Below are 21,136 nucleotides of genomic sequence, written 5' to 3'. Positions count from 1 at the left end.
GTCCCCCCCCCCCCCCCCCCATATCTCAATGGTACCTGGAATGCCAGCAAAACAGAACTGTTCACTCCCCTGGAGAGGGGGCTGATGCCAGGGAGCCAAGTGGTCTTGCTCAGCGGGTCCCACCCCCAAGGAGCCCAGCAAACTAAGATCCACTGGCTTGAAATTCTCACTGCCAGCACAGCGGCAGTCTGAGATCGACCTGGGAAGCTCGAGCTTGGTTGGGGGAGGGGCGTCCACCATGGCTGAGGCTGGAGTAGGCGTTTTTACCCTCACAGTGTAAACAAAGCCAACAGAAAGTTCTAACTGAGCTGAGCCCACCACAGTGCAGCAAGGCTGCTGTGGCTGGACTGCCAGATTTCTCCTCTCTGGGCAGGGCATCTCTGAAAAAAAGACAGCAGCACCAGTCAGGGACTTATAGAGAAAACCCCCATCTCCCTGGGACAGAGCACCTGGGGGAAGGGGTGACTGTGGGCACAACTTCAGCAGACTTACATGTCCCTGCCTAATGTCTCTGAAGAGAGCAGTGGATCTCCCAGCACAGAGTTCAAGCTCTACTAAGGGTCAGACTGCCTCCTCAAGTTGGTCCCTGACCCGCATGTATCCTGACTGGGAAATACCTCCCAGTACGGGCTGGCAGAGAACTCATACAGGAGAGCTCTGGCTGGCATCTGGCACATGACCCACTGGGTCGAAGCTTCCAGAGGAAAGAACAGGAATCAATCTTTGCTGTTCTGCAGCCTCTGCTGGTGATACCCAGGCAAACAGGGTCTGGAGTGGACCTCCAGCAAACTCCAGCAGACCTGCAGCAGAGGGACCTGAAAACTAACAGAAAGGAACAGCATATCCACTCAGAGACCCCATCCGAAGGTCACCAACATTAAAGACCAAGGGTAGATAAATCCACAAAGAGGGGGAGAAACCAGAGCAAAAATGCTGAAAATTCCAAAAACCAGAACAGTTCTCTCCTCCAAAGGATCACAACTCCTTGCTATCAAGGGAACAAAACTGGATGGAGAATGAATTTGATGATTGACAGAAGTAGGCTTCAGAAGGTGGATAATAACAAACTTCTCTGAGCTAAAGGAGCATGTTCTAACCCAATGCAAGGAAGCTAAGAACCTTGAAAAAAGATTAGATGAATTGCTAACTAGAATAACGAGTTTAGAGAAGAACATAAATGACCTGATGGAGCTCAAAAACATAGCACAAGAACTTCGTGAAGCGTACACAAGTATCAATAGCTGAATCGATCAAGTGGAAGAAAGGATATCATAGATTGAAGATAAACTGAATGAAATAAAGCAAGAAGACAAGATTAGAGAAAAAAAATAAAAAGGAATGAACAAAGCCTCCAAGAAATATGGGACTATGTGAAAAGACCAAATCTACATTTGATTGGTGTACCTGAAAGTGACGGGGAGAATGGAACCAAGCTGGAAAACACTCCTTCAGGATATTATCCAGGAGAGCTTCCCCAACCTAGCAAGACTGGCCAACATTCAAATTCAGGAAATACAGAGAACACCACAAAGATACCCCTCGAGAAGAGCAACCCCAAGCACATAATTGTCAGATTCACCAAAGTTGAAATGAAGGAAAAAATGTTAAGGGCAGCCAGACAGAAAGGTTGGGTTACTCACCAAGGGAAGCCCATCAGACTAACAGCAGATCTCTTGGCAGAAACCCTACAAGCCAGAAGAGAGTGGGGGCCAATATTCAACATTCTGAAAGAAAAGAATTTTAAACCCAGAATTTCATATCCAGCCAAACTAAGTTTCATAAGTGAAGGAGAAATAAAATCCTTTACAGACAAGCAAATGCTGACAGATTTTGTCACCACCAGGCCTGCCTTATAAGAGCTCCTGAAGGAAGCACTAAACATGGAAAGTAAAACCGGTACCAGCCACTGCAAAAGCATACCAAATTGTAAAGACCATCGACACTATGAAGAAACTACAACTAATGGGCAAAATAACCAGCTAGCATCATAATGACAGGATCAAATTCATACATAACAATATTAACCTTAAATGTAAATAGGATAAATTTCCCAATTAAAAGACACAGACTGCCAAATTGGATAAAGAGTCAAGAACTATCGGTGTGCTGTATTCAGGAGACCCATCTCACATGCAGAGACACACATAGGCTCAAAATAAAGGAATGGAAGAATATTTACCAAGCAAATGAAAAGTAAAAAACAAAAAAAACAGGAGTTGCAATCCTAATCTCTGATAAAACAGACTTTGAACCAGCAAAGATCAAAAGAGACAAAGAAGGGCATTACATAATGGTAAAGGGATCAACTCAACAAGAAGAGTTAAATATCCTAAATATATATGCACCCAATACAGGACCACCCAGATTCATAAAGCAAGTTCTTAGAGACCTACAAAGAGACTTAGACTCCCACACAATAATAATGGGAGATGTTAACACCCCACTGTCAATATTAGATCAACGAGACAGAATATTAACAAGGATATTCAGGACTTGAACTCAGCTCTGGACCAAGTGGACTTAAGAGACATCTACAGATATCTCCATGTCAAATCAACAGAATATATATTCTCAACATCTCATAGCACTTATTCTAAAATTGACCACATAATTGGAAGTAAAACACTTCTCAGCAAATGTGAAAGAATGGAAATCATAACAAACAGTCTTTCAGAGCACAGTGCAGTCAAATTAGAACTCAGGATTGAGAAACTCACTCAAAACTGGGTAAATAACAAAATGAAGGCAGAAATAAAGATGTTCTTTGAAACCAATGAGAACAAAGACACAATGTACCTGAGTATCTGACACAGTTAACACAGTGTTTAGAGGGAAGTTTATAGCACTGAATGCCCACAAGAGAGCAGGAAAGATCTAAAATCGACACCCTAACATCAAAATTAAAAGAACTAGAGTAGCAAGGGCAAAAAAATTCAAAAGCTAGCAGAAGACAAGAAATAGCTAAGATAAGAGCAGAAATGAAGGAGATAGAGACATGAAAAATGCTTCAAAAATTCAATGACTCCAGGAGCTGATTTTTTGAAAAGATCAATAAAATAGATTGACTGCTAGCCAAACTAATAAAGAAGAAAAGAGAGAAGAATCAGATAGATGCAATAAAAAATGATATAGGGGATATCATCGCTGATCCCACAGAAATACAAACCACCATCAGAGAATACTATAAACACCTCTACACAAGTAAACTAGAAAATCTAGAAGAAATAGATAAATTCCTGGACACATACACCCTCCCAAGTCTAAACCAGGAAGAAGTCGAATCCCTGAATAGAGCAAATAACAGGTTCTGAAATTGAGGCAGTAATTAATAGCCTATCAACCAAAAAAAGTCCAGGACCAGACAGATTCACCACTGAATTCTACCAGAGGTACAGAGAGGAGCTGGTAACATTCCTTCTGAAACTATTCCAAACAAAAGAAAAAGAAGGAATCCTCCCTGACTCATTTTATGAAGCCAGCATCATTCTGATATCAAAACCTGACATCAAAAAAAGAAAATTTCAGGCCGATATCTCTGATGAACATTGATGTGAAAATCGTCAATAAAATACTGGCAAACCAAATCCAGCAGCACATCAAAAAGCTTATCTACCACAATCAAGTCAGCTTCATACCTGGGATGCAAGGCTTTTTCAAGATATGCAAATCGCAAATCAATAAAAGCAATCCATCACGTAAACAGAAACAACGACAAAAACCACATGATTATCTCAATAGATGCAGAAAAGGCCTTTGACAAAATTCAGCAGCCCTTCATGCTAAAAAAACTCAATAAACTAGGTGTTGATGGAATTTATCTCAAAATAATAACTATTTATGACAAACAACCAATATCATACTGAATGGGCAAAAACTAGAAGCATTCCCTTTGAAAACTGGCACAAGACAAGGATGCCCTCTCTCACCACTCCCATTTAACATAGTATTGGAAATTCTGGCCAGGGCAATCAGACAAGAGAAAGGAATAAAGGATATTCAAACAGGAAAAGCGGAAGTCAGATTATCTCTGTTTGCAGATGACATGATTGTATATTTAGAAAACACCTTCATCTCAGTCCCAGATCTCCTTAAGCTGATAAGCAACTTCAGCAAAGTCTCAGGATATAAAATCAATGTGCAAAAATCACAAACATTCCTATATACCAGTAACTGTCAGAGAGCCAAATCATGAGTGAACTCCCATTCACAGTAGCTTCAAAGAGAATAAAATACCTAGGAATCCAACTTGTAAGGGATGTGAAGGATCTCTTCAAGGACAACTACAAACCACTGCTCAAGGGAATAAGAGAGGACACAAACAAATGGAGAAACATTCCATGCTCGTGGATAGGAAGAATTAATATCATTAAGATGGCCATACTGCCCAAAGTAATTTATTGATTCAGTGATATCCCCATCAAGCTACCATTGACTTTCTTCACAGAATTGGAAAAAAGTACTTTAAACTTCATATGGAACCAAAAAAGAGGCTGCATAGCCAAGACAATCCTAAGCAAAAAGAACAAAGCTGAAGGCATCACGCTACCTGACTTCGAACTATACTACAAGGCTAAGTAACCAAAACAGCATGGTAGTGGTACCAAAACAGGTATATAGACCAATGGAACAGAACAGAGGCCTCAGAAATAACACCCCACATCTACAACCATCTGATCTGTGACAAACCTGACAAAAACAAGCAATGGGGAAAGGATTCCCTATTTAATCAGTGGTGGTGGGAAAACTGGCTAGCCATATGCAGAAAGCTGAAACTGGGCCCCTTCCTTATACCACATACAAAAATTAACTCAAGATGGATTAAAGACTTAAAAGTAAGACCCCAAACCATAAAAATCCTAGAAGAAAACCTAGGAAATACCATTCAGGACATAGGCATGGGCAAAGGCTTCATGTCTAAAACACCAAAAGCAATGGCAACAAAAGCCAAAATTGACAAATAGGATCTAATTAAACTAAAGAGCTTCTGCAAGGCAAAAGAGACTACCATCAGAGTGAACAGGCAACCTGCAGAATGCGAGAAAATTTTTACAATCTACTGCCCATCTGACAAAGGGCTAATGTCCAGAATCTACAAAGAACTTAAACAAATTTACAACAAAAAAAAAACTCCATCAAAAAGTGGGCAAAAGATATGAACAGACACTTCCAAAAGAAGACATTTATGTAGCCAACAAACATGAAAAAAATGCTCATTATCACTGGTCATTATAGAAATACAAATCAAAACCACAATAAGATACCATCTCACACCAGTTAGAATGGTGATCATTAAAAAATCAGGAAACAACAGATGCTGGAAAGGATGTGGAGAAATGGGAACACTTTTACCACTTTGATGGGAGTGTATTAATTCAACCATTGTAGAAGACAGTGTGACTATTCCTCAAGGATCTAGGACTAGAAATCCATTTGACCCAGCAATCCCATTATTGGGTATATACCCAAAGGATTATAAATCATTCTACTATAAAGACACATGCACACATATGTTTATTGTGGCACTATTCACAATAGCAAAGACTTGGAACCAACCCAAATGTCTCTCAGTGATAGACTAGATAAAGAAAATGTGACACATATACACTATGGAATACTAATGCAGCCGTAAAAACGGTTGAGTTCATGTCCTTTGCAGAGTCGTGGATGAAGCTGGACGCCATCATTCTCAGCAAACTAACACAAGATCAGAAAACCAGACACCGCATGTTCTCACTCATAAGTGGAAGTTGAACTATGAGAACACATGGACACAGAGAGGGGAACATCACACACCAGGGCCTATCGGGGGATGGAGGCTAGGGGAGGGGTAGCATTAGGAGAAATACCTAATATAGCTGATAGGTTGATGGGTGCAGCAAACCACCATGGCATGTGTATACCTATGTAACAAAACTGCATATTCTGCACATATACCCCAGAACTTAAAGTATAATAATAATAAAAATAAAGAAAGAATGATCGCCAATATAGAAAATGGTATTGGTGACACAATCTTGGATTACGCAAATGGAAGAGCATATTGAGAACACGATCAACTCCTAAAAACTTTCAAATTCATTTTTAAATTAATCTAACCTATTTTCTTCTGTAGATAAACCAGCTTTTCCTCAAATCTGCTCTAACTAATGTTCCATGTTAGCATTTAATGACTGCTCCCTGGGGATCTGCCACATCATACAAGTCTGCGTGTACCGGATGGGCCCATGAGCAGAGGAGCTAGGTGGTAAAGCACAAGTGACCTGGTGCTTTAAGTTGACACCTGGCTCTTCACTCTTGGGAATATAAAGATAAAGAAAAATCATTAGCTGCCAAGCCAGTGACCTTCATGGGGGAGGGGTACACTCTTATAGGAGAGGTGGGATGTATATGATTAAAGTTTTTCTGTGATTTATTTGTCTTTTTTAGCACTTGACCCATGATTCATATTCAGTGAATGTCATTTTGAATGAATAAAACATCTGTTACCCTCATGGTACCCAATATTTGAAACCATCACGGTATATATTTTGCAAATTTGAGGATGTGTTATCTAAATTCATTATACTTAAAAGAAGAGACTTTACAGAAACGGCTGCTTATTACATTCAATAAAGATATGCAAAGTTTTTGGGAATATTCCAGGTTGTAAGATAACTTGGGGATTATTACCAAGACCAATGTTTCTATGGGAAAATACGCTGTAAGTTTCAAAAATAACTTTTAGCATAACATCAATACATAAATTCCAGATTCCCCCTATTTTGTTGGATTCTAAAATTTTGAAAATATATAATATATAGCATTAATATTTATTTATCCAACATATTCAAATAATTAGTATACTGAAATTATTCATTTTGAGTAAATATGATGAATTATTAGTAATTATTCAATGACGAGGAGGAAAGTGAGTTTTGCCAAGTTTATAGGAGCTGACACTTTCGCCAGAGTGCCTCTTCCGTTTTCTTGACAATTGATTCCATCATGAATACTGTCTCTGTGACTACTGTCATTGGTCAAGCCATTTGAGCACGTGAAAAATTTGAAAATTTGTATTTTTTTGTTGTTGTTGTTTTTCCTTGCGGGGGGGGAGGGGGAGGCAGAGTCTTGCACTGTTGCCAGGCTGGAGTGCAGTGGCACAATCTCAGCTCACTGCAACCTCTGCCTCCTGGGTTCAAGTGATTCTCCTGCCTCAGCCTCCCGAGTAGCTGGGACCACAAGCTTGCACCACTAAGCCCAGCTATTTTTTTTTATTTTTAAGTAGAGACAGGGTTTCACCATATTGGCCACGCTGGTCTTGAACTCCCGACCTCAAGTGATCCACCCGCCTGGGCCTCCCAAAGTGCTGGGATTATAGGCATGAGCCACCGCGCCTGGCCCATTTGTAGTTTTTTATAGTCTACATCTTCCACTCCTTATCTCACACCTTACATACTGATCATTTGTTTTGTGATGGGGGAAAGTGCATATATTGATGAAACTGTTTGCTACTAAAGCAACCTCAGGTAGTATGCTAATGGCTCAAGTCAAATAACAGCATTTTTCTCTGAAAATTATTTCTAAATCACTGACACTGTTTGTTTATAGGTCTTCCTATCACTGGGCTCTAATTTCACTTTGCAACTGGTGACTGTGATGCTTGTCGGTGGACGTTTCTATGGAATGCCAACAATTCTTCAGGAAGCAAAATCTGCTGTCCTTCCAGTCTCTGAGAAGGCTGCCAATTCTCAGGTAATTGGCCCTGGGTGTGGTTCTCTCAGCAGACCACTAGAGAGCAGCTTTTACAGGAAGGACGGAGACTCTTAGAGCTAGCATTTCTCATGAGTAACTATTTTCTTAAATATAAATAACTCTGAATATCACAGTAGATGTAACCAATATATTATATAAAAATACTTAGTCTATTTTCAACATTCAATAGGAAAAAAAGAGACATATCCAGATCTCTTCTTGATATTATGTATCTAATCTTGAGGTATTTTATGTTAAATAATTAAAATTATAATGAAGCACTAATATGCCAGAGTTTTTCTTGTACTACCATTGTGAATGTTTATCTTTAATGTTCAGACTTTGGTTTACTGGGACGAGTTTGTGCTGATGTAGATAAATGTCGATGGTCAGATCCTGTGGTACGGTTGTATCTAAGTATTTGCATCTTCTGTCTGAGGTCGTTGTAGGGAAGATGATTTCCCAATCACTTCATAAATGCTCATGAGAACAAAGAATAACTTGAAGGCTTTCCTTTCCTTTCAGGCGGATTCTGTCAATATAAGAAAAAGGCAAGGCTATTGTCTGTGGCTATGGTAACATGTGTATTTTTGAAGCCATTGTGAGATATAATTCTATCCTGCTCCTTCAGGTGGGAGCTGAAGTGACTTAGGCAAGCCTGTCTTAAGATGCTGAGGTGGAATCTGTACAGATGAATGGGCAGGAATATGGGCAGATATAGTCTCTGGCCACTATGGGATGCTCTTCAGCTACTCCCTCCTGAGCATCTTCTCCAAGGAGAATGAATGGAATACACTGGCATTTAAAATAACTGAGAGAAAGAGGTTTTTTTTTTCTTTGCCTCCTCTTCTTTAAGAGTGAATGAAGAAATAGAATTTATTAATGCTTTGAATTTTGTTGTCTTCTTTTTGTTCATGGGTTGTTATTAAAAAAAAGATTCAGCAAAACCATTCATTTGGAGTAAAACATTTCCTACTACTTATCCATGCATATTGTCACAATACTGTATCACCCCAAAGGGCAAGACTAGAGTCCATCATGGTACATTCATGTCTTTGGTGTATACTCTATATTCGTATCAGTGTTTGGTGTGTGTGTGTGTATGTGTGTTTGTGTGTGTGATGTGGCTAGGGCATTTTAAAACAGCCCTCTAGCCATGTAGCAAGAATGATCTCACTCAAAGCTTTTGGCATTTGCTAAGCAGAAGCCTCACTGGGCTGGGCATGGTGGCTCATGCTTTTAATCTCAGCAATTTGGGAGGCCCAGGTGGGCGAATCCCCTGAGGTCAGGAGTTTGAGAGTAGCCTGACCAACATGGTGAAACCCCATCTCTACTAAAAATACAAAAGTAGCTGCATGTGGTCGCACACGTCTGTAGTCCCAGCTACTGGGGAAACTGAGGTATGAGAATCATTTGAACCCGGGAGGCAGAGGTTGGAGTGAGCCGAGATCATGCTACTGCACTCCAGCCTGGGTTACAGAGCGACATTCCGTCAAAGAAGAAGAAGAAGGAGAGGGAGAGGGAGAGAGAGAGGGAGGGGGAGACGGGGGAGAGGAGGGAGAGGAGGGAGAGGAGGAAAAGGAGGAGGAAGAGGAAGAAGAAGAGGAGGAAGAAGAGGAAGAAGAACAGCCTCACTGTAACAGAGAATCTAGGCTGGAGTCAAATTAAAGTAGTTGTTTCTTTTCTTCTGTGGCTCCAGAAGTTATCCTGCGGAACCCTCTCACGTTTTTCTATTATTCTTCATTCCAATTTAAGAAGGGGAGAGTGAGTTTTAAATATAACTCTTGATTAAATGGTATCCCACGTTTATAGCTATTGAGACCAAAAGAGGTAAACTGAATTGTTCAAATCAAAATGTGAAGCCAGGAATCTGCTTTTATTCTTCCTCATTGCTCAGAACTTACTTCATCTATAAATCACATACCCTGGGAATGTTGCGCATAAAACAAAATCTTATTTGATGCTTGTGATAAAGATGGGTATTAAAAAAACTAAAGTTTTCTGCTCTTCAAAAAAAGGTATAAAATTTAGTCGGAGCTGAAAAGAACCCTAATATGGTGCTTATTTTATAAATGACAAAATATACTATTCTGTCTTAGAAGGCAAATTTTAGTTCTACAAATGAGGTTCTGGAAAGACCCATGAACAAGTCCTGTTAAATGCCATTTAAAATAGTTTCCTTTCATTTAACCATAATTATGCTTACCTTTTTTGGATGTTGTTCATTCAAAAGATAGCCTTTTGATTAAAAAAGAAAAAGCTATCGACTATAACCTAAATAATAAAGTAAAATAAATTTTAAAATCTGAGATGTTATTTCTTAAGCACTTCTCTTTAATTCAATATAAGACAAGGATATATATTATATAAACCAAGGAAAAGTTTATGTTTAACCCATTCCTCAGAAAACAGGAAGGTTTAGAGAGAAATAAAATAAGCGTGATTTTTCCCTCAGGTCGGATTTGACTCCACTGCTTTTCAACTCATGAACATCAGTGCTGGCACAAGCCACGTTATGATTTCTAGGAGGGGCACATATGGCGCTCTCTCCGTTGCCTGGACCACTGGATATGCTCCTGGGTTAGAAATTCCTGAATTCATTGTTGTTGGCAACATGACCCCAACACTGGGTGAGTTGTATTTTTTCTGAGATGAGTCCTGTAGAATATTGGAAGGATATCATTGGCCACTAATTGTCTTGGGTTATTCTTATTCTGGACACTGAATGTAGTTTTCTTTTTTCTTTTCTTTTTTTTTTTGAGACGGAGTCTTGCTGTGTCACCCAGGCTGGAGTGCAGTGGCCGGATCTCAGCTCACTGCAAGCTCCGCCTCCCGGGTTCACGCCATTCTCCCGCCTCAGCCTCTGAGTAGCTGGGACTACAGGCGCCCGCCACCACGCCCGGCTAATTTTTTGTATTTTTAGTAGAGACGGGGTTTCACCGTGTTAGCCAGGATGGTCTTGATCTCCTGACCTCGTGATCCACCTGCCTCGGCCTCCCAAAGTGCTGGGATTACAGGCTTGAGCCACCGCGCCCGGCTGAATGTAGTTTTCTAATACAATACTTCCATATTTAAGTGATCAGAGTAGTGCAGGTTGCTTGGTGAGAAAAGGAGAGAAGCTTTTTTCAGTCAAATTAACAACTTCATGCCTTACCTCAAAAGAGTGGGGTCACTAAGCAAACTACTCTGTCTATACAATAGGAGCTTGTTGAAAGTAGTTCTAAGAATCTAATTTGGCAAATACAGTAATAAGAAAAATAAAAATGCATACAGCCCTTGTATGCATTTCCATGTTCACCTGACTATTTCTGGCAGTAGGGCAGCTGTTACTTTAGATACTTTATTTTTTAAATTATACCATTAGCTCTTTGAGAGTTAGTGAGATGCTAATGTTAGATGGTTTGACCTCTACCGTGTTATAGAAAGCTCACTGCAAATTTAGATAATGAGAGTTTATAAAGAACCCTTCAGTGGACCCTGAATCTGAGGATCTCCCTCCTTGATTCACAGGGTCTTGTGGTCAGCAGGCAAACACCATTTACACTCAGTAAGAAACCTAATGAATCCTGCTCTCAGAGAGGAGGGAATGATTTTCATTTTCCCAAGACCTTGGCATCACTGAGAGATAAGAAGGAATGAAAGCTAAAGTCCTGTAGAAGATGGGGGGTGAGGGCTAGGCCAGTGAAAATGACATTTTCATGCCAGCTTCCATCCTAACAGCAATCCCAGAAAACAGAGAGAAATTAGCCTCGTGATTGAGAGACACCATAGTGTGACAACTGCCTTGGATACTGGGGCTTCTTTAGCCCCTGGATAGGTGCCCTGATCTGATGTCTGAGACATTGGCTCCTCTTGTTTTCCTTTTGGCATGTCCCCTAAGTTAAAGATATTTGATTATCTTTTCTTTTTTATTTTCTAGCCCTTTTTTTTCTGCAGAAACTCTTATCTTTTACTTCCTTACTCCTCTGTCACCTTGGGTGATATGCATAGCTCCATACAATTTAGGGTGATTTTAAAAAAATTTTATGTTAGTAACTACTTGCTACATATGAAAAGATTTATGTGTTAGAAATATTGCTTATTATGAGTGTGTATGCGGTTTTGTGCTTACATATCACATTAATCTTCAAACGCTTTTGTGAGTTTATGTTAACTTGATTCAACTGAAATAACAGGAGTTCCCAAATAATAGCTCTGTATCTTCAAACAGGTTCATTTAGTTTTTTTGAGGCTTTGTAGTAAATTTTCAAACACAATGAAAAGTACAGTGTACACCCATAAACTCACTGAGTAGATTTATGTATTTATTTTATTTTTATTTTTTTTATTTTTTTTTTATTTTGAGACAGAGTCTTGCTCTATCACCCATGCTGGAGTGCAGTGGTGCCATCGCAGCTCACTGCAACATCCACCTCCCGGGCTCAAGGTATTCTCCTGCCTCAGCCTCCTGAGTAGCTGGAATTACAGGCTCGCGCCACCATGCCTGGCTAATTTTTGTATTTGTTGTAGAGATGGGGTTTCACCATGTTGGCCAGGCTGGTCTCAAACTCCTGATCTCAAGATCCATCCTCTTTGGCCTCCCAAAGTGTTGGGATTACAGGTGTGAGCCACTGTACCTGGCCTTGACTGGATTTAATAGTTGTTACAGTCAGCCATATTTGTGACATTTTTTCTGAAGCATTTTAAAGTAAAATACATAGATTATGATATTTCACCCCAATCTACTTCAATATGTATCCTAAAAATATTCTGGGGCCAGAATTTAAACCAAAGCCTGACACTAAATCTATATTAAAACCTGTCTAACACCAGTCTCTTTTCACTATTGGATTTTGTCATTGAGCCAGGAAAGAAAAAGATATAAAGGAGAAAAGTAAACAGGGACTGACAGCAAGATTTGTGTGGTCTCCTGTAAGTTTACCTCTCCCCTATCCCTTTATAAAAATGTTTTACCTTTTGTAAACTATAATCGAATTTTGGATAAGAAAATATATTACTACAGTTTTAAAAGTCAAATCCCAGTTTAAGATAAGAACTAATACCCTACTTTCCTTTTCATGTTTTCCTTCAGGGAGCCTTTCATTTTCCCACGGTGAACAAAGGAAAGGAGTTTTCCTGTGGACGTTTCCCAGCCCTGGTCGGCCAGAAGCTTTTGTTCTTCATCTATCAGGAGTGCAGAGCAGCGCTCCTGGCGGAGCTCAACTCCGGTAAGACCAACCTAATTCTCACCCAAGAAATTCTCTGAGGAATAATCTGGAATTCATCCATCAAAACAGAAAAAGGCACAAGGATTGTTCTCCTTGAAGGAAACGCAAACATAGTTTTAGTGTAGAGCATCACACGACGTGCATGCCGGAGAGGGAGGCGGCTCTCAGGAGCCCCGCCACCCACTGCTTGCCTTAAAGAGAGTTCCTCATGCTCCACCTTGAGAATGGGGACTGGGGTACCATCTCCGATAAGAGCCATGATGGCAGTTCTCTTGTTAAAGGAAGCTATCTTCTGAGAAGCTGAAAACACCTGGTTGCCCCAAGTGATTAAGAGTAAGAATAAGAAAGATTAAGTAAGAATAAAACATCGCAGTGGGGTGATAAATATTACCTGTTTGGACCAGTGACCCTTTGACTTTAATTTAATTTTATTGAATTTTACTATGTATCTGTAGTGACTCTTTTTGCAAATACAGTATATTTGCAGATAAATACATACCAGCCAAAAGCAACTTACTTTCCTTATTTCTGGGATAGACTCAACCAGAGCAGTAGAGGGCAGACCTGTTATTCAGACTTAGGGATTTAGTCCTGGCTTTGCCACTTACTCACTGTGTGACTTTGAGAAAGTTACTTGATCTTTCTGTTCTTCAGTTTACTTGTAAAATAAAGAAAATTTGGGGGTATGAAAACTAGAGCGTATTCAAGTATGTTTGTATACATGTTTATGTGTGGGAGATCTCCATTGGGGAAATCAGATATGACTTTAGATTATACATATGCCATTTTTAAAATGTTCATCATTTTAAAACATGTTTTAGAGTTACAAATTCAAATGCTTTAACAGCAACAATAGTTATTAACAGTATTATAGTGCTTGACCAGTTGTGGTGGCTCACGCCTGTAATCCCAGCACTTTGGGAGGCCAGGGCAGGCCAGTCACCTGAGATTAGGAATTAAAGACCAGACTGGCCAACATGGCGAAACCCCATCTGTACTTAAAACACAAAACATCTGCCAGGTGTGATGGCGATGCTTGTAGTCCCAGCTACTTGGGAGGCTGAGGCAGGAGATTCGCTTCAGGAGCCCAGGAGGCAGAGGTTGCAATGAACTGAGATCGCGCCACAGCACTTCAGCCTGGGCAACAGAGTGAGTGAGACTCTGTCTCAAAAACAACAACAACAACAAGTAGTATTACAGTACTTACCCTAGGCCAGGCATAAATCTTATAGTGCTTACTCTAGGCCAGGCATAAATCATACACACACACAAACACACACATGCATACACGTACTCTCTCTCTCTTTACTCTCCCCAGCAGCCTTACGAAGTAGATTCTATTATTTGTCCCATTTTATAGATGACAAAAGTCATAGATAGATTATGCAATAACCCAGAAGCACACAGTTTATACATGTTGGGGTCATGATTTCAACCCAGGCTGAATGGCCTCTGTCTGAGGTATTAACCACTGTTTTATGTAGTGAGTGCTAGCTGCTTGACAAGAGAGAGTGATGGGATCTGAAGAATCCTCCCTAAAGACATTTAAATTTATATTAAAACCAAAAACCTGTTAGCAAAAGAAATTATACCTGTAGACAGAATTAGGCCAAGAAGCCACCAGTTGTAACCTCTGATATAGTTGTTAATTCACAACAAAAAACTATAGGAAAAAACTGAGGATAAATTATTCTATCATGGGTGTCTATCCTACTTCACACACAAAGTTTTAGCTACATTTGCATGAGAGGATAGTCCCGTTACTGGCAGCTGAAGGAAGCAAGGATTTTGCTTCTAGTGCCGGTAACTATTTCTATCTGGTAGATAAGAAAGCTGGCAGAGGTCCAGAGCATTGTAGTAGTATTGTTCCCCTTGCACTGATCCTAAGAGAGAGCCTATTTTCAGATCCCTCAGACAATTGCTCTGGGATGATGGAGAAATACAACAGAGACCTATGAGCTTTTCATTTTGCTCAGACTTGTTAGGTCCTGTCCCTGCTTTTGCAGCTCCTGTTCTTAACATTTCTTGTGCCCTTATCAATAAATAGAGTTTGATGGAATTTGAAATGGCACTTCATTGTTAAGTTGCTGCCCTCACGAACAGCATTTTAAATTGTGAACAATGAATCTCTACAGTCATATTCCTATTTTTTAAAATCAATTTCTTCTTGATTTAATTTTTTTCCCAGATCAGGTTTCATCGTTGCTGAAATTGAACCAATGGGCATCTTCCAATTTTCCAGTAGCTCAAGAAATATCATAGTGTCAGAAGATACACAGATGATCAGATTACATGTACAAAGACTATTTGGGTTCCACAGCGATCTTATTAAAGTTTCTTATCAGACCACTGCAGGAAGCGCCAAGCCACTGGAAGATTTTGAGCCTGTTCAGAATGGGGAACTGTTTTTTCAAAAATTCCAAACTGAGGTTGATTTTGAAATAACCATTATTAATGATCAGCTTTCTGAGATAGAAGAATTCTTTTACATTAACCTTACTTCAGTAGAAATTAGGGGATTACAAAAGTTTGATGTTAATTGGAGCCCACGCCTGAATCTAGATTTCAGTGTTGCAGTGATCACAATATTGGATAATGATGACCTGGCAGGAATGGATGTTTCCTTCCCCATGACAACTGTGGCTGTAACAGTTGACACAACTCTCATTCCTGTAGAAACTGAATCCACCACATACTTCGGCACAAGCAAGACGACTACCATTCTGCAGCCAACCAATGTGGTTGCCATTGTTACTGAGGCAACTGGTGTACCTGCCATCCCTGAGAAACTTGTCACCCTTCATGGCACACCTGCTGTGTCTGAAAAGCCTGATGTGGCCACGGTAACTGCCAATGTTTCCATTCATGGAACATTCAGCCTTGGGCCATCCATTGTTTATGTTGAAGAGGAGATGAAGAATGGCATATTCAACACTGCAGAAGTTCTTATCCGAAGAACTGGTGGGTTTACTGGCAATGTCAGCATAACAGTTAAAACTTTCGGTGAAAGACATGCTCAGAAGGAACCAAATGCATTGCCCTTTCATGGTATCTATGGGATTTCCAACCTAACATGGGCAGTTGAAGAAGAAGACTTTGAAGAACAAACCCTTACCCTTATATTCCTAGATGGAGAAACAGAACGTAAAGTATCAGTTCAAATTTTGGATGACGATGAGCCTGAGGGGCAGGAATTCTTCTATGTGTTTCTCACAAACCCTCAAGGGGGAGCACAGATTGTGGAGGGGAAGGATGACACTGGATTTGCAGCTTTTGCCATGGTTATTATTACAGGTATATCTTTGAAATGATGGAGATAAAAATTACTTTTGTGGTACATAATTTGTATTAAGATGAATCCGGCTTAAATTTAATGGAAGAAGGTGAAGTACTTAAGTTATTCATAGGAATGCATTAAAGTGTTGTTTTTCTGTAGCATGGACCCATGACATGAACTCATGATGTGCTGTTCTGAGGGCCCTGTAATTTAATGTACTGTAAATGTCACTGAGATCAGAGCCAGTAATACAATCTATAAATCCATACTTTCACAATATAAAGAGCATTTAATTTAATCATCCAAACACGTGATTGCCTATCCTGTTTTGAAACTTCATTCTAAATTTACCAGCCACTTTCAGTAACCCATCCTAAAGTCAAAGATCTCATTGGCAGGAATTTTTTTTTTTTTCTGTTACCAAATAGATTTAAACTATTGCCTTTTGTTTTGCTTTTGACCCAATGTAGTTGATATAGCCATCATACTATTGCATATATATGTTACAATAGCTTAAAAATTTAATTATTTTTTGTTTCTCAGGTATCTTATGCAATCTTTTCGTGACAGTTTGCAGTTTACCTCTGAAATCATCCTGTATTTTTTTTCTTGGTTTTTGTTTTTTGTTTTTTGTTTTTTGTTGTTTTTTGAGATGGAGTCTTGCTTTGTTGCCCAGGCTGGAGTGCAGTGGCACGATCACGGCTTACTGCAACCTCTGCCTCCTGGGTTCAAGCAATTCTCTGCCTCAGCCTCCCGAGTAGCTGGGATTACAGGCACCTGCCACCACCCTGGCTAATTTTTTTGTAGTTTTAGTAGAGACAGGGTTTCCTTATGTTGGCCAGCTTGTCTTGAACTCCTGACCTCGTGATCCACCCGCCTCAGCCTACCAAAGTGCTGAGATTACAGGTGTGAGTCCCTGCACCCGGCCTGCAATCATACTGTATTTCTTCAAATGAAATACATCAGCATGTCAATACCTTATATGAATTAGTGACAGGCCTTCTCATGATTCTTTTCTTCTTTCATTTTTATGTTTTATTGTAAAGTGACAGCTTGTAATTATACATATTTAAAGGGTACAAGGAATGATGTTATGATTTATAAATACAGTGTAGAATAATTTAATCAAGCTAGTTACATGTACATTATCTCAAACATTTTTTGTAGTGAGAATATTTCAAATTTACTATCTTAGAAACTTGGAAATGTACAGTACTCTGTATTAACTATATTCACCATTCTGTGCAATAGACCTCAAAGCATGTTTTTGAGATTTGATGCTTCCTGGAGTTCATATTTTGTTTTAGTCACTCAGTTTTAATTCAGTCATAATTTTGCAGTCTTTTAACTTCCTTTCATATGCTCAGCATTGTCTCATTTATGTTAACCTACAAATTTACATCAGTTAGTATGATTTATTCCTATTTCTACAGTTTATGTAGTGTATTGTAAATTCTTATTCTATTCTACAAGTTATTTACTGATTTTGATTCAAATTGGCTTAATACCATCTATATATTTCTATTAAAATTAGTTTGGCCATCAGCATCCTCCTTCTCATTCTATGACACAGATATTTTATTACAGTTATTTGAATATGACCAAGGCTGATAGTTAAAACATTTAACAATTAGTTTGGCATTGGCCAGGCCCATTAAAATGGCTTCTGGAGGTTCTTTGCTGTTTTAAGCGATACTCCATTAATTACTGGATCACGAGGAGGTCTTGTAGTCCTGGTTAAGAAAGTGGCAGTGGGTTCTTTGGGGGCTCAGGACAGAAGTTAGGTACCAACTGGAATGGAAGTGCTTCCCTGTTTTATGAGATAATAATATAGCCTACCAGTGCCTATCCCTTCATCAGCTCTGAGCTTAGTTTTAACTCACCAGGCAAATGGTAAATCAGCTGAGCTCTGTGAGATTCTGTGATATTTACCTTCCCTACATAAGGCACACTCATCACACACCTGTTGCAAATGACTGACACCCTGCCACAGCTACCACTAACGTCATGTGATGTAATTGGCCTGACGACACCTCCAGGCACATTCGTGTGGTCATAATCCCTTAAGTTCCTTTACTTGCAAATGTTGCCCTCACCTTTTCCCTACTTGGCATTTTTTTCTTAATAATATTTCTCACTTAACTGGATAATTAATTTTGCTGCATCCACCCATCTTTATAATCTTTTCATATTTAGATTTTAGAGCAAACTTTCTGAGTAAGTCAGGGAAAAAATAGTTTATTTCGTTTTGATTTCAATCATTGGCATATTATCAGTCTGGAATCATCTTACTAGAAATCTGAAATCAAATTTGTTATTGTAAATGTGACAAGGGAAGTGTTATTTTCATTAGAATCATGCTAGTTGCTATTGCCTTGGAAAAGGAAATGAGGGTTCTGCTGTGATAGTCTTGTAATCTACTTGAAGAACCCAAATCCTCACTTAAGGTGACAAGAAAACAATTGCTGCCAAAGATAAAAAGTCAATGTCAGATTCTGATACCAGGCTATGAAGTGATTGTAGTGATTAATTGGCGAGGATGAGGATTGGCAGTCTGAAACAAAACACACATGAGATCCTAGGACAAATGTAACCCATCATTCGCATGTCCCTAATAAAGGGGCTCCACATTTACTTCAAGACCAGGGAAATGGTCCAGAGGCTGATGCCTACTAGTTCTTCCCTATCAGGACAGTTCAGTGGTTTTCTGTTTCCTTAACTCAACCTACTCCCTAACTTTAGAAATTCTGTCTACTTAGAATGCCAGGAATCAGGTTTCAGGGTGATGGGTACACATGATAATATGGTTTGGCTCTGTGTCTCCACTCAATTGTTATCTCCAGTTGTAATCCCCCAAATCCCCCTGTGTCGAGGGTGGGACCTGGTGGGAGATGATTGGATCATGGGGGCAGTTTCCCCCATGCTATTCTTGTGACAGTGAGTGAGTTCTCATGAGATCTGATGGTTTAAAAGTAGCACTTCCCCTTGCTCTCTCTCTCCTGCCACCATATATGACGTGCTTTGCTTCCCCTTCCACCATGATTGTAAGTTTGCTGAGGCCTCCCCAGACATGCAGAACTGTGAATCAAACCTCTTTTGTTTATAAATTACCTAGTCTCAGCTAGCGTCTTTATAGCAACATAAAAATGAACTAATACACATTGTTTTTCAGGCTGATTGCTTTAGGATCATTGCTTCTAGGATCAATGCAAAACTGGGTCATGGAGAAATAGAAAGCAGTCAGAGCTGTGCACTGGTATTTCTCTAGTCCGAGAAGCTGGCTTAGGTGCTGCCTAGAATTTGAAGTGATGATTTCTGTATAGTATGGGCCCTAGTTTTGTTCCAGTTTAAACAGTTTTTTAAGTATAATGGTACCTGTAACCTCAAGTGTTGCTTAGGAAAGTTTCTGATACCGAGAGATGCTCAGGAGTTCCTTAATATTTCTGTTTTGTTCTGGGGCAAATAGCTTAATGGGTAGCATAGATGATCTTTTAGTCAAACCTCTTATGTGAAGGTAAATCCGTTGAGCAGAGTTCATTTATTTGACAAATATTTATTCAACACTTACTATATGCTCAGTTCTGTTCTCGGAGCTGGGGATACAGTAGTGAATAAAAGTTGTTGCTCGAGTAGGGCTTATATTCTGTAGGGGATATATAGTCTTAAAACAGATAAATATTTAAAATTTCAAGTACTGTCAAATGTAAAGTAGGATCTTAATAGAAAAATGAATATGTGTGTCAGGTGAAAGAGTGGGATTTGATGATTTATTTCTTCTTTTCTTCTATTCCCAAACAGCCACCTTGATGTTATCATAGTTTAGTTTATTTTTAATAAAGATATTTTAACAACTCTAGCTCCCCTCACCACCTGTGAATTTCTCACTTTTAAACCATGTGAGCTGGCAAGATTAGTGGAGCATGGGAGGTCTTTTAAATCATTCTTGAATATATTATAGCCCTCCATTCTTTTTTCAGGGAGTGACCTTCACAATGGCATCATAGGATTCAGTGAGGAGTCCCAGAATGGACTAGAACTCAGGGAAGGAGCTGATATGAGAAGATTGCACCTTATTGTCACAAGACAGCCAAACAGGTAAGTATATATATAGTATATGGAAGACGTAACATTCTGTGTGTCTGTATAAATCTAAGTTCAATTCATACAATGGTAGAGGCAGGGTAAGATAGAAGGAAGTAGTGTGGAATTTGGCATGTCTTCAGATGCTCTAGTTCTTAATCTGTGATTATGATACTTCGTTTGTGATCATAACTTAGGGTTACCTTGAGTGTTTTATACTTCATGAAGGACTGTACAAATATCAGACTATGTAGGTCATCACTTCATCTTACTGCCTGTTACCTGCTCACTCCACATACATACCATTTTCCTGTAAAGAAAACTTGGAGTACCAAAATTTTGTTTGCAACTTAAAACTGTATAGTAGCAGCTTTGGATACTAATCACATACATGTGCTTGGCATGCACACATGCACATGTGTATATATTACATTTTCCATTTTGGGCCTAAATAATCTGTGAGAATGTAAGTCTCCCTTTGTCCTATTTTGCAGAAACAACCATTATGAGTGGAAGTGTTGTTTCTTTAGAAAAATTCTTTTTAAAAGAGAAATGAGAAACATTTACTTGCCTTTAAGAACTCCCTGTAATTCTCATTTTCACATTTTTTGAACATAATAGAAAAATATTATTTGTTTTTACATTCCTTATACAGAGTATCAGGATACTTATTCATTATCAAATGGAATGTAGTCAAAGAAAACCACATAAGCCCTGAGGCTTAATTTAATTCTGTCATTTGTAGTGAGGAAAATTGGTCATTTTCAGCATCATCAATGGTAAAGTAAGTGCTATACTTTGGATGAAGAGGTACCATTTGGCACAGTGATAATAAACTCTA

General features: G+C 39.3%; 1 protein-coding gene across 1 annotated transcript in view; it reads left to right on the top strand.

The window, feature by feature from the left end:
* Positions 1-21,136, top strand: part of ADGRV1 (adhesion G protein-coupled receptor V1) — a 544,806-nt gene that overhangs the window by 179,020 nt on the left and 344,650 nt on the right. The window contains 5 exon segments of the mRNA XM_033179148.1: positions 7,588-7,731; positions 10,187-10,361; positions 12,803-12,938; positions 15,127-16,232; positions 20,193-20,310. Of these exon segments, the coding sequence (XP_033035039.1) occupies positions 7,588-7,731; positions 10,187-10,361; positions 12,803-12,938; positions 15,127-16,232; positions 20,193-20,310 (1,679 nt within the window).

The sequence above is a fragment of the Trachypithecus francoisi genome, unplaced genomic scaffold, assembly GCF_009764315.1.
Source record: "Trachypithecus francoisi isolate TF-2019V2 unplaced genomic scaffold, Tfra_2.0 Lachesis_group2, whole genome shotgun sequence".
NCBI lineage: Eukaryota > Metazoa > Chordata > Mammalia > Primates > Cercopithecidae > Trachypithecus > Trachypithecus francoisi.
Note: the sequence above shows the minus strand (reverse complement) of the source record. Positions and strands in the feature narration are given on the sequence as shown.